The sequence below is a fragment of the Pristis pectinata genome, chromosome 10, assembly GCF_009764475.1.
Source record: "Pristis pectinata isolate sPriPec2 chromosome 10, sPriPec2.1.pri, whole genome shotgun sequence".
Classification (NCBI taxonomy): domain Eukaryota; kingdom Metazoa; phylum Chordata; class Chondrichthyes; order Rhinopristiformes; family Pristidae; genus Pristis; species Pristis pectinata.
Genome location: NC_067414.1, coordinates 71,822,787 through 71,834,902, shown reverse-complemented (window position 1 = coordinate 71,834,902; position 12,116 = coordinate 71,822,787). Strand labels below are relative to the sequence as shown.

The window sequence follows — 12,116 nt, the reverse complement described above, 5'->3', positions numbered from 1 at the left end:
AGATACCATTCTTGGCACACAGTCGTTTCATTAGCAAAGATTGTATAATTACTCTTGTCTTTGGGGTCAGGGTGAAGTATTTACGGTACAATAACACAATAGGATAAATAGCAAAGTATCTGTGGAAGAGAAGCCATCGTAGGCTGTGGCTTTCTTACTCCTCATTCATGTTTTGTTTCATCAGCAGGTATTTGGCTTTCCTACTGATCTCCATATTCGAATGCCTGCTTTAGATTCAGGGGAGTATTCATTTGATAGAATGAGGTAAATACTTAAAATGCTATATTTATGTGAAGCTGAATATACGCATGTATTCATAGGTATCAATATTTGTTTTAAAATTTAAATAATTTCAGTTATGTCTAAACTGACCTTATGATGTGTACACTGGGGACTTCAGCAATACTATGTGTTGAAATAGTACTTATTATTGTAGCAGGAGTGTTGGATTAGACCCAGACCGTGCCAAGATTTGATGGGTCAAATGCCAGATTTTTATTTATACATTATTCCATGAACCTATTAGCAGAATAGAGAATCTGATTAGAACTACTGCCTGTAGACCATTGGCTGTTGAATGAGACTTCAAAATGACACTTAATGTCTTAGAAAGTTAGGCTCTTGGGCATGTGATGAGTAGCTTATTTTTGATAGAGTCAGGACCAGAAAGCAAATTGTTGCTAGCAATCAAGAATGCCTCAGAGTGGCTAATATTCTGTTTATTCTTGTGACAGACACTTTCATACTAGCTTTATCTTTGTCATATTGCTAAGATTGAATATCTGATTTTACATTTTATGTTCTGTTTTACAAAAGTACATTTGAGTATGTATTGGAAGCCTCCAAGTCCCTTAAACAGAAGACAGGTGATGGAACCATGACATACTTGAATAAAGGACAGTTTTATCCCATCACACTCAAAGAAGTGAGTGCCAACAAAGAAATCCATCATCCAGTCAGTAAAGTCAGAGTAAGTGTCAATGTTTTGTAAGACTTTCAGCTATTATTCAGACTAACAAGTTATATTTGTGGACTCTGCTAGTACTGTAGTACAATGTTATTAACAAAACTGAAGTTGTAAAGGAATCTTGACATAGTCTTTGAAAGAAGCATCTGTTGTAAAATACTTTTACTATACAGCTGAAATACCGACCTCTGTGAGTGAAGAGGATTTTGATAGTAAAAGATGATGAGAACAATTCACCAACTTGCTCATCATCCTTTGATTTTGCTGATTTGCTATCACTAATTTAACATTGTCCCTCAGAGTAAAAATCCACTTCTATGCCTTTAAAAGGTTGCATACAAGGACTAGCAATTCATTTATGCATCAAATAAAAAAATTCTAGAGCAGAATGCAATGTAATTTCTGGGTTACATTGCACCATTTACAAATTCAATTGGCTACTTTTGGTTGTGAATTCCACTTCCAGCAATGACATGATTTCCATGATGCTAATATTATGGCATTAATCACTATCCAGTCCTCTGTTAGAGTGTTGCTGAGGAAATTGGATCATCCTGTTCCAAGGTGCATTTTGTTGTGCACTCCTGGGGTGAAGTTTGAACAGCTCTCAGCCAAAGTGGTGAGACTGCACCTGGAGTACTGCGTGCAGTTCTGGTCTCCTTACTTGAGGAAAACCTCCAAAGCCAGTGCAGAGGAGGTTCATCAGGTTGATTCTGGAGATGAGGGGGTTAGCCTATGAGGAGAGATTGAGTTGCCTGGGACTATACTTGCTGGAGTTCAGAAGAATGAGAGGGGATCTTATAGAAACATAAAAAATTATGAAAGGGATAGATAAGATGGAGGCAGGAAGGTTGCTTCCACTGGTAGGTGTGACTAGAAACTAGGGGACATAGCCTCAAGATTCGGGGGAGTAGATTTAGGACAGAGATGAGGAGAAACTGCTTTTCCCAGAGAGTAGTGAATCTGTGGAATTCTCTGCCCAGGGAAGCAGTTAAGGCTACCTCATTAAATATATTTAAGACACAGTCAGATTTTTGCATAGTAGGGGAATTAAGGGTTATGGGGAAAAGGCAGGTAGGTGGATCCGAGTCCACGGCCAGATCAGCCATGATCTTATTGAATGGTGGAGCAGGCTCAACGGGCCAGATAGCCTACTCCTGCTCCTAGTTCTTATGTTCTTGTTCTTAAATGCCAAGACTTGGGTAGGTCCCTTATAATTACTTCCCAGCTCTCCCCACTGCACCATCCACCCACGCCAACCTCTCCCCATGGTACTAATCATCCTATCCCAGCAGGCCAGCCCTCCACTCCATGACTCCTAGAATCTGGTCAGACTTTTGATATCCAGTCCACCACCTTTACCCTCAACCTGAGTGAGGCCCACTTCAGATTTACCTATTAATTACCTTCACTCTCTGGAACAGAGCAGCCTACATAGGAAAGCATGTAAGGGTCTTTTACTAGCAGTCAGTCCCCTGGGCACCAGATGCTTCTGAACTTTGCAATAGTGGGCATCGAATGAAAATATCTGTAACGTACTATGCCCTGAATGTTTTCTCCCCCTCCCTTCAAGTCCCACGATTTCCAGACCATCATATTATTTCCATTAAAAATAGTCCTGGTGAAAGTTACTACTTTGTTATTGTAATAATAACTGTTTTTATCCCCCATTTTCAGAGTGTGATAATGGTTGTTTTTGGCGATGATAAAATCCGAGATGAGCAACTCAGGCACTGGAAATACTGGCACTCCCGGCAGCATACTGCAAAACAGCGCTGCATCGACATTGGTATGAAACCATTCACTTCTCCTGTTCAGATAGGAATTACTAGGGCAGGCACGGTAGTGTAGCAGTTAGCGTAACGCTTTACAGCGCCAGTGACCCGGGTTCAATTCCCACTGCTGTCTGTAAGGAGTTTGTACGTTCTCCCCGTGTCTGCCTGGGTTTCCTCCAGGTGCTCCGGTTTCCTCCCACATTCCGAAGACGTACAGGTTAGGAAGTTGTGGGCATGCTATGTTGGCACCGGAAGCGTGGCGACACTTGCAGGCTGCCCCCCAGAACACGACCAAAAAATGCATTTCACTGTGTGTTTCGATGTACATGTGTCTAATAAAGATCTTGTCATATCTTGTTTAAGGAATTAACTATTATGTGGGATCATGTGCTGAGTTGTGACCCCCTCATTGTCCCCTGTGGACTGTATCTTTGGTTTTGTCCCAGTATACATGATGGTTCACCAGGGAAATTAAAGCATTGGTATCCCTTTGATGCATTTGTGAGTTTTAACTGTGAGATGAACTAGAAGAATGCATAAATACACTGAAACGATCTTGAGGTGAAGAAGATCAGGTTATTCTTACAGCTACTATCAAACCCTGACCTCAGAGTAATCACAGACCTTTGTGCCAGAGGGTGTAAAGGTCAGAGACGACCAGTCAGGAGAAATGTGATATCCTCAGACATTCCTGGAAAGACCCACTTGTCCCTGTTAGATTGATGAAATGTCTGAGGGCAGGTCACCTCTCTTAGCTTCTCAGAAATCTGCTGCAGCTCTCCCTGCCTTTTGCTGCTTACTTTTTCTCCTCCACCCAATACATTATAGAAAGAGCACCACCCATTATAAGGTTTCACTAGCTAATGGAGGAGAACTAACCAAGAGGAAGAATCAACAATGTGCACTTCCCAACCCCTAAGATCTGAAACATGTAAGTGCCACTTACCCGAGTGCTTCCAACTTCTGAACTGTTAAATGCTACTGACTCTGAGCCAGTAATGTTGTGTGACCTTTTCTTTCCCCCACTTCCTGCTATAGTCACTTTGGTCCCATAATTTCAGCAGAGGATCTTGATCTGCATTCAATTCGCAATGCTGTAGAATAACCTCACTTTATGTGCTTAGACTTGCAGACAATCCACCCCCATAGACATGGTCAGTTACAGCTGAAATTTTTACATATTGTAGTTGTTTCTGGTTCCAGTATTTTTTTCAATCTTAATACCACATTTGATGCTGAATTGAGCTTTGAACCACATATTTGTATTATTGGTCAGTATTTTTGTATTATTGTCTTGTGACCTTCTCTGCTTCAGCTGATGTGCTGCTGTAAATTTATTCTTTCCTGGACTTCATTATCCAATATACTGGCCTACCGACAGCCATCTACTCTTCATAAGTATTGACATCAGTTAATTCCCTCCACATTCTGGTCCCTATCACGCATATTATTGTGGATTTGGTATTGGTAATTATTGTCACTTGTACCGAGGTACAGTGAAAAGCTTGTCTTACAAACTGATCGTACAGGTCAATTCATTACACAGTGCAGTTACATTGAGTTAGTGCAGAGTGCATTGATGTAGTACAGGTAAAAACAATAACAGTACAGAGTAAAGTGACACAGCTGCAGAGCAAGTGCAGTGCAATCAGGTGCAAGGTCACAACAAGGTAGATCGTGAGGTCATAATCTATCTCATTGTATAAAGGAACCGTTCTGTAGTCTTATCACAGTGGGGTAGAAGCTGTCCTTAAGTCTGGTGGTACGTGCCCTCACGCTCCTGTATCTTCTACCCGATGGAAGAGGAGAGAAGAGAGAATGTCTTGGGTGGGGTCTTTGATTATGCTGGCTGCTACACCAAGACAGCGAGAGGTAAAGACAGTATCCAAGGAAGGGAGGCTGGTGTCTGTGATGCACTGGGCTGTGTCCACAACTCTCTGCAGCTTCTTGTGGTCTTGGGCAGAACAGTTGCCGTACCGAGCTGTGATACATCCAGATAGGATGCTTTCTATGGTGCATTGGTAAAAGTTGGTGAGAGTCAAAGGGGACAAACCAAGTTTCTTTAGCCTCCTGAGGAAGTAGAGGTGCTGGTGAGCTTTCTTGGCCATGGCAAGTTAAACAATGATGCACTTTAAAATTTTCCTTGATTTTGAATTGCTCTGTAATCTCACCTCTCTCTATCTGTGTAATCTCATCTCGACTCCGAGGAACTGCCTAATTAGCAGAGAAGAATTTCTCTGCTCTGCAACCCTCCAAGAAGTCTGTATAGCCTATGGCCGGTCCCTGAATTTAATCACTCCACCATTGACATTTGTTCCTTCTAAAATTCCTTGCCTAAACCTCTCTGCCTCTCTATCTTCTTTGTCTTCTTTAAAACCTCTGACTAATCCTTTGATTGTTTGACTTGACATCACCTAAAGTGGTTTGGGATTAATTTGTTTCTTTGATCAGGCTCATGTGATGCACCTTGGGATGTCCTTATGTTAAAGGCACAATATTAATTGAAGTTATTATTGATTCAGTGTTGCTTAATTCCAGTTGTCAGGTAATTCACATTTTTTGGGTGCAGGTGTAAAAGTGACTTTGAAATATCACAGTGTGATGGCAGGAAGGTTTTTTCTTATACTGGTCTGTTTTGTGTTTAACTCCAAGGGCTGATTCTTGAGTGTTGTTGTGGTGTTGGGTTTCGCTTCTATACTTGGCCAAGGATTCACAGTTTGTTGCTTTGGTTGTCCCCTTAAGCTTTATAAGGAAGTATACGTGGATTAGGTGAGGTGCGTACTTATTGCATGGAATTTAAGGGGATGTGTTGTGCAGGCACAAGATCCTGGATCATAATGATGTTGGCAGATTGCCAGGAAAGGGAATCAGATTACTTCTATAAATTCCCGGATTTGGCTTTTGTGAATAAATTATTTTCTTGAATCAGGTTATTTTTCCCCCCAGAGGATCAATGAGCTTTGAGTAATTGGAGTAAAGCAGCAGTCATCAGTGAGGGTCAATGACCGGCTGAATTTAGCAGAAATCTGGAATTGTGCTGAAGGGTAACTTTTAATTCCAAAAGCATCATGACTTTGGAGTTTAAGGAGGATGTCTAATCTTGATCTTTGGTTGATGTCGTAAACTGACACATATGCAAATTCCCTTCTTTCCTCAATTTTTAACTGCTGAAAGACCACAGAGTTTTGCCTTGCAACCTAACACCAACAGCAAGGTTCGAATAATTATAGGTTAGTCATAGCTGATTGTCATACAAGGCGTCAGTGAATATTGTTGCAATTCCAAACAGATGAGTCTAAGCTGAATGGCTTTGTTTTTCCTGCAAAACCTTGGGTTGATTTCTCAACAGAGCTTTGTAGTAGAACCTGTCTGTAAACCTCCTGAAAGCCTTACACAGTCATGTACACAAAAGTGCATGATTTAAAAGAGATTATTACTGACAGATTCATCTCTCGTTGGTAACACTAAAAAGCCCCAATGCATTGTATTCTACCATGGAAATTCATTCTGTTCATAAAGACTGCTGTCTAGGGCTGAATTTTGAGGCAACATATTTTAGTGAAGCAAAAAAAGTATACGGAGAATATCAGTGTAGAGTTTGGACACCATATTCAGATTAAGTGACTAATTTAGCTAAAAAATGCAAATTGCTAATTGTGTGAGTGAGTGCCTCGGGAAAGCTGGTAGCCTCCCTTGACACCAGTTTAATGTCTACTTTAGACAGTTAACTCCTCCTTACCCTCCAGCTCTCCAGACCACTAGAAAAATCAATGCTTTGGACACAACCCCTAGGCCCTCACCTTTAAAACTTCACTTTGGAATAATTAATTCAGACACATGGCCCCAGTCACCCAGACTGCCAGAGGGTGCTTAGTGAAGCTTTAAGACCACTACGAAAATCAGATGAGTCTGAGCAGCAAGCAATCTGACATGTAATCACAGGAGAATATCGGTAGCTTTGCATTTCATACCAACCCATTTTCTTACTCCTTTTTTCTCTCAAAAAGTTAAAGGTCAAGAAAACATTAAGCATGCAAGTAAGCATTTATGTAAGCAGTAAGCCTATCAGTTTCTGAAAGAAAAAAACAGGTATGGAAATTTTAATTGCTGATGCCCTGGAGGCTGAGGCTGAACCTTTGGTATGAATGTAACTGCATCAAAAGCAATATTGTGTGTGTTTTTCTTGGGCACTTTCAGAAATCAAACAAATCTCATGAATTTGTGCTCATATTGCGGAGTATTGGGTCAATAAGACTTTTAATGGATTAAAAAGACCTGTATGCCCATCGGCGCTATATCTATGTCCCTACTTTCTGCATACAATGCTGGGATCCCCATGCTGGGAGCAGAAGTTCAGAAACTTGATAATGTAAATTGTTTTCCATGTGGTGTGACTAATAGCAAATTGTGATTCAGTATACAGATAGAAATTTGGACAAAGGCAAGACTTTTTTCGGCTATATATGGTTTATGAAAACTTTTAAAAATTGCAAGTAATCAGCTCCTCATTTCTGTCATTTTTTCTGCAGCTGATTACAAAGAAAGTTTCAACACAATTAGTAACATTGAAGAAATTGCCTACAATGCCATCTCCTTTACGTGGGACATCAGTGATGAAGCTAAGGTAGGACTCTTCCCTGCAAGGTGGCACGCTTCAGTTTATTGAGGTTTCTCTGGATAAGAGAACGCAAGTTGAAATAATTAGCTTTGTCAATGTCATCATCCAGAAGCTCATTACTTCAACCTTTACCTGGGTTAATAGCCTAAAATGGCTTGAGGATTCCCTTCTGTTGCTGGTCGGTGTTCATCATGCAACACATTTCAATGCAGTATATCAATTACCATTGTATTATAACTATTATTAGGAGTCAATCTTCAGTCTTTTGCAATGTTAGACCTGAAAGAGCTTACGGCTGACTGATGCTGGCTACAAAAGAATGCAGATACACTGGCACTGATTAGTCTTGCAGTGATCACAATGTTGACTGGTAGTTTCAGGGATGAGGAAACAAAAGCTGCCAACTTATGGGTGCTGAGGCACTGGACCAATCACAACTGCCTTTATAAACTTTTGGGGGAAGCCGCAATTTGCTAATATGACCAGCTACAATCTGTATCTCGTCCCCTTCATCAGCCTCATTAATGTTGTTCAGGGCAGTTGTGGACTTTTAATCCATTTGTATCTGAGAAGCTAGATATTTTTGAGCTTTGATATTTTGGAAAGGCCAAACCTTGCAGACCAAATCAGTATCACAAGAATGAACAGTGTGGCATTTCAGAAATACCTCTGCAAACCTCATGTGCAGTGAGTTACTTTGAACAGGGAGTTTGTCAGGGCCATGCAACTGATGGAGCCTAAACATCGTTGAGAGCCTGTGCTAATCCAGACCACTGATAACTGCAGGCACTGCATGTGTGCACAAGGATAGTCTCACTGGCTGGTGGCTTCATTCTTCTGCCAACAAATCTGCAAGTAAAAACCACTATTAATTTGTGTCCAGATGTAACATCCAAGCATAACGCATTCCAGCCAGGACACACTTCTTAGATTTAGGCTAGAGGGATGGATGAATGTTGGGCACTCTGTGAACTGCTGTGATCCCCCTCCATTCGTTCATTACTTACCCTTCACATAGGTTTCTACAAGCACGTAGAGAGTTCAGTATAGGGATAACACTAATTCTCTTCACCCTTCTCCTTCCTGCCGTCCCTCCCTTGCCTCCTTTTGAGTTGCTGGAGAGTTTCCTTCCCAACCCAGGCCATTGTATTGTGCCCAGGTCCCATCTGCTTAAAGAAAACGTTCAAAATAAATCAACTTAGAAAGAAAGGCAGTCCAAAACTCCTCAAATAGCAATTAAGTCAAGGAGTGCTGGAAAATTTTGTCAGAGTTTGAGGAAACAGACAGATTGATGATTTGGTTGAGATCCTCTCCATTAATCTATTTCCTCTTCTCATGTGCTAATGAGGATTTGATACCAGATTAAGTGTCACACATTATCAGTGTAATGGTGCAAAATGTGTTACACTATATACTGATTTTACTCATGAAATATACTTTTTCACTTTGGCTAAGAGTGTGAGGGAAGTGTAAGTAAAGTCATCTAGAGGGCAGTGTTAAAATGACAGATGTCCTTTATGCAGGGATGATGTTTGGATATTTGAATGATACCAGTGAATTTGGGATTTATTGTCCTGAGACAGTGATGGGATGGTGGGCTGTCTTTTTAATCAGTGTTAGCAGTTTGATGCCAGGGAGTGGCTCAATAGGTTGCTTCAGAGAGCAGTTAAGAGTCAACCACATTGGTGAAGGCCTGGAGTCATGTACAGATACCAGTGTGGGGTATAAATGTAGGTTTCTTTCTTCAAGCAATGATACAACAATCTGGCAGCCATTTTTATTGAATTTGTTTTTTTATTTCCATATTCTTAAACTGCATTCAAATTTGCAGACTGTCATGTGATTACTGAAGCTTGCATGCTGCGGATTATAGACTCACGCAAGTGCCAGCAGACCTGTCAGCACCTGAAAGGAAAAGAGAGCTGAAAGTTTCAGGTGTTGCCCTGATAATGCTTGTCCTTCATACCACCCCCTCCATTTACCTGGTCTTTTCCGATGATGCATCTAGTGCTATAAATTCACGATACTTTGCACTCCTTGTAAATTGAATTCTTTAATTGAGGCAATCAACTGAGTGTCTTTTTTAAATGGTCAGACATGGTAAAGTCCATGTCTAGCAGTTGAGCAATTCTGCTTCTTCCCTGTCTCAGATCTATTTATTTAATGTAGACTAGAACATAGAACATCACAGCACAGTACAGGCCCTTTGGCCCACAATGTTGTGCCGACATTTTAAAGATCTATCTAACCCTTCCCTCCCACATAGCCCTCCATTTTTCTATCATTCATGTGCCTATCTAAGAGTCTCTTAAATGTCTCCAATGTATCTGCCCCCACAACCCCTGTCAGCAGTGTGTTCCATGCACCCACCACTCTAAAAAAAATACTTACCTCTGACATCCCTGTTATGGCTTCCTTCAATCACCTTAAAATGATGTCTCCTCATGTTAGCCATTTTTGTCCTCAGAAAATGTCTGACTGTCCACTTGATCTATGCCTCTTATGATCTTGTACACCTCTATCAAGTCACTTCTCATCCTCCTTCTCTCCAATGAGAAAAGCCCTAGCTCACTCAACCTATCCTCATGAGACATGCTCTCCAATCCAGGCAGCATCCTGGTAAATCTCCTCTGCACCCTCTCTAAAGCTTCCACATCCTTCCTATGAGGTGACCAGAACTGAACACAATACTCCGTGTGGTCTAACCAGAATTCTATAGAGCTGCAACATTACCTGGCTGCCCTTGACCTCAGTACCACGACTAATTAAGGCCAACACACCATACACCTTCTTAACAACCCTATCAACTTGCACGACAACCTTGAGGGATCTGTGGACGTGGACCCCAAGATCCCTCTGTTCCTCCACACTGTTAAGAGTCCTGCCATTAACCTCGTATTCTGCCTTCAAATTCAATCTTCTGAAGTGTATCACTTCACTTTTCTGGGTTGAACTCCCACCTGCCACTTCTCAGCCCAGGTCTGCGTCCTATCAATGTCCTGTTGTAATCTATGGCAACCTTCTACACTATCCACAACACCACCATCCTTTGTGTCATCAGCAAATTTACTAACCCACCCTTCCACATCCTCATCCAAGTCATTTATAAAAATCACAAAGAGCAGGCATCCCAGAACAGATCCCTGTGGAGCACCACTGGTCACCGACCTCCAGGCAGAATACACCCCATCTATCACCACCCTCTCTTCAATGGGCGAGCCAACTCTGAATCCACACAGCCAAGTTTCCCTGGATCCCATGCCTCCTGACTTTCTGAATGAGCCTTCCATGAGGAATCTTATCAAACACCTTACTAAAATCCATGTACACCACATCCACTGCTCTACCTTCATCAATGTGCTTTGTCACATCCTCAACGAATTCAATCAGGCTCGTGAGGCACGACCTGCCCCTCACAAAGCCATGCTGACTGTCCCTAATCAGCCTATGCTTCTCCGAATGTTCATAAATCCTGTCTCTAAAAATCTTCTCCAGTAATTTGCCCACCACTTAAGTAAGACTCATTGGTCTGTAATTCCCAGGGTTATCCCTACTCTCTTTCTTAAAGGAACAACATTTGCCACCCTCCAATCATCTGGCACTACACCTGTGGCCAGCGAGGACGCAAAGATCATTGCCAAAGGCGCAGCAATCTCTTCCATCACTTCCCGTAATAACCTTGGATATATCCTGTCCGGCCCCAGTGACTTATCTATCCTAATGTTTTCCAAACATTCCAGCACATCCTTTTTCCTCACGTCAACATGTCATAGCGTATCAGCCTATTGTACGCCATCCTCACAAACGTTGAGGTATCTCTCACTGGTGAATACCGAAGCAAAGTATTCATTAAGGACCTCCCCTACTTCTTCCGACTCCAGGCACAAGTTTCCTCTTTTATCCCTGATCGGCCCGACCCTCATTTTAGTTATCCTCCTATTCTTCAGATACGTGTAGAATGCCTTGGGGTTTTCCTTAATCCTACTCACCAAGGCCTTCTTATGCCCCTTCTAGCTCTCCTAAGTCCATTCTTAAGCTTCCTCCTGGCTACCTTGTAACTCTCCAGAGCCCTGTCTGATCCATGCTTTCTAAACCATAGGTAAGCTTCTTTCTTCCTCTCTTGTATATCTTCTTGTCTTCTATATCTCTTGTCCATCCTTGGACAAACTTATCCAAAACCCATGCAAGTACTCCCTAAATAACCTCCACACTTCCCCAAGAACATCTGTTCCCAATTTACGTTCCCAAGTTCCTGCCTGATAGCATCATAATTCCCCCTCCCCCAGTTTAAACACTTTCCCATATCGTCTGCTCCTATCCCTCTCCAAGGCTATGGTAAAGGTCAAGGAGTTATGGTCACTGTCTTCAAAATACTTTCTCTGAAACCTGATCAGGCTCATTGCCTAGTACCAAGTCCAGTATGGCCTCTCCTCTAGTCAGCCTGCAGCCTGTCCACATACTGTATCAGGAATCCTTCCTGGACACACCTAACAAACTCTGCCACATCTATCCCCTTTACGCTAAGAAGGTGCCAATCAATATTAAGGAAGTTGAAATCACCCATGACAACAACCCTGTTGTTTTTGCACCTCTCTAAAATCTGCCTTCTGATCTGCTATCGGTGTCTCTGCTGCTACTGGGGTGGGGGGGGGGGGGGGCGGTGGTGGTGGTGGTGGAGGTCTGTAGAATACTCCCAATAGAGTGATCGCTCCCTTGCTCCCTTCCTGTTTCTGACTTCCACCCACACTGACTCAGT

The 12,116-nt window shown here is 42.1% G+C and overlaps 1 protein-coding gene across 4 annotated transcripts in view; it reads left to right on the top strand.

The window, feature by feature from the left end:
* Positions 1-12,116, top strand: part of grhl1 (grainyhead-like transcription factor 1) — an 89,433-nt gene that overhangs the window by 34,019 nt on the left and 43,298 nt on the right. For 2 of the 4 annotated variants that reach the window (XM_052025010.1, XM_052025008.1), the window contains 4 exons: positions 185-264; positions 817-970; positions 2,645-2,756; positions 7,272-7,366. In XM_052025010.1, the coding sequence (XP_051880970.1) occupies positions 185-264; positions 817-970; positions 2,645-2,756; positions 7,272-7,366 (441 nt within the window). The remainder of the gene's footprint in view (positions 1-184; positions 265-816; positions 971-2,644; positions 2,757-7,271; positions 7,367-12,116) is intronic. The other 2 variants (XM_052025011.1, XM_052025009.1) reach the window with 1 other exon arrangement.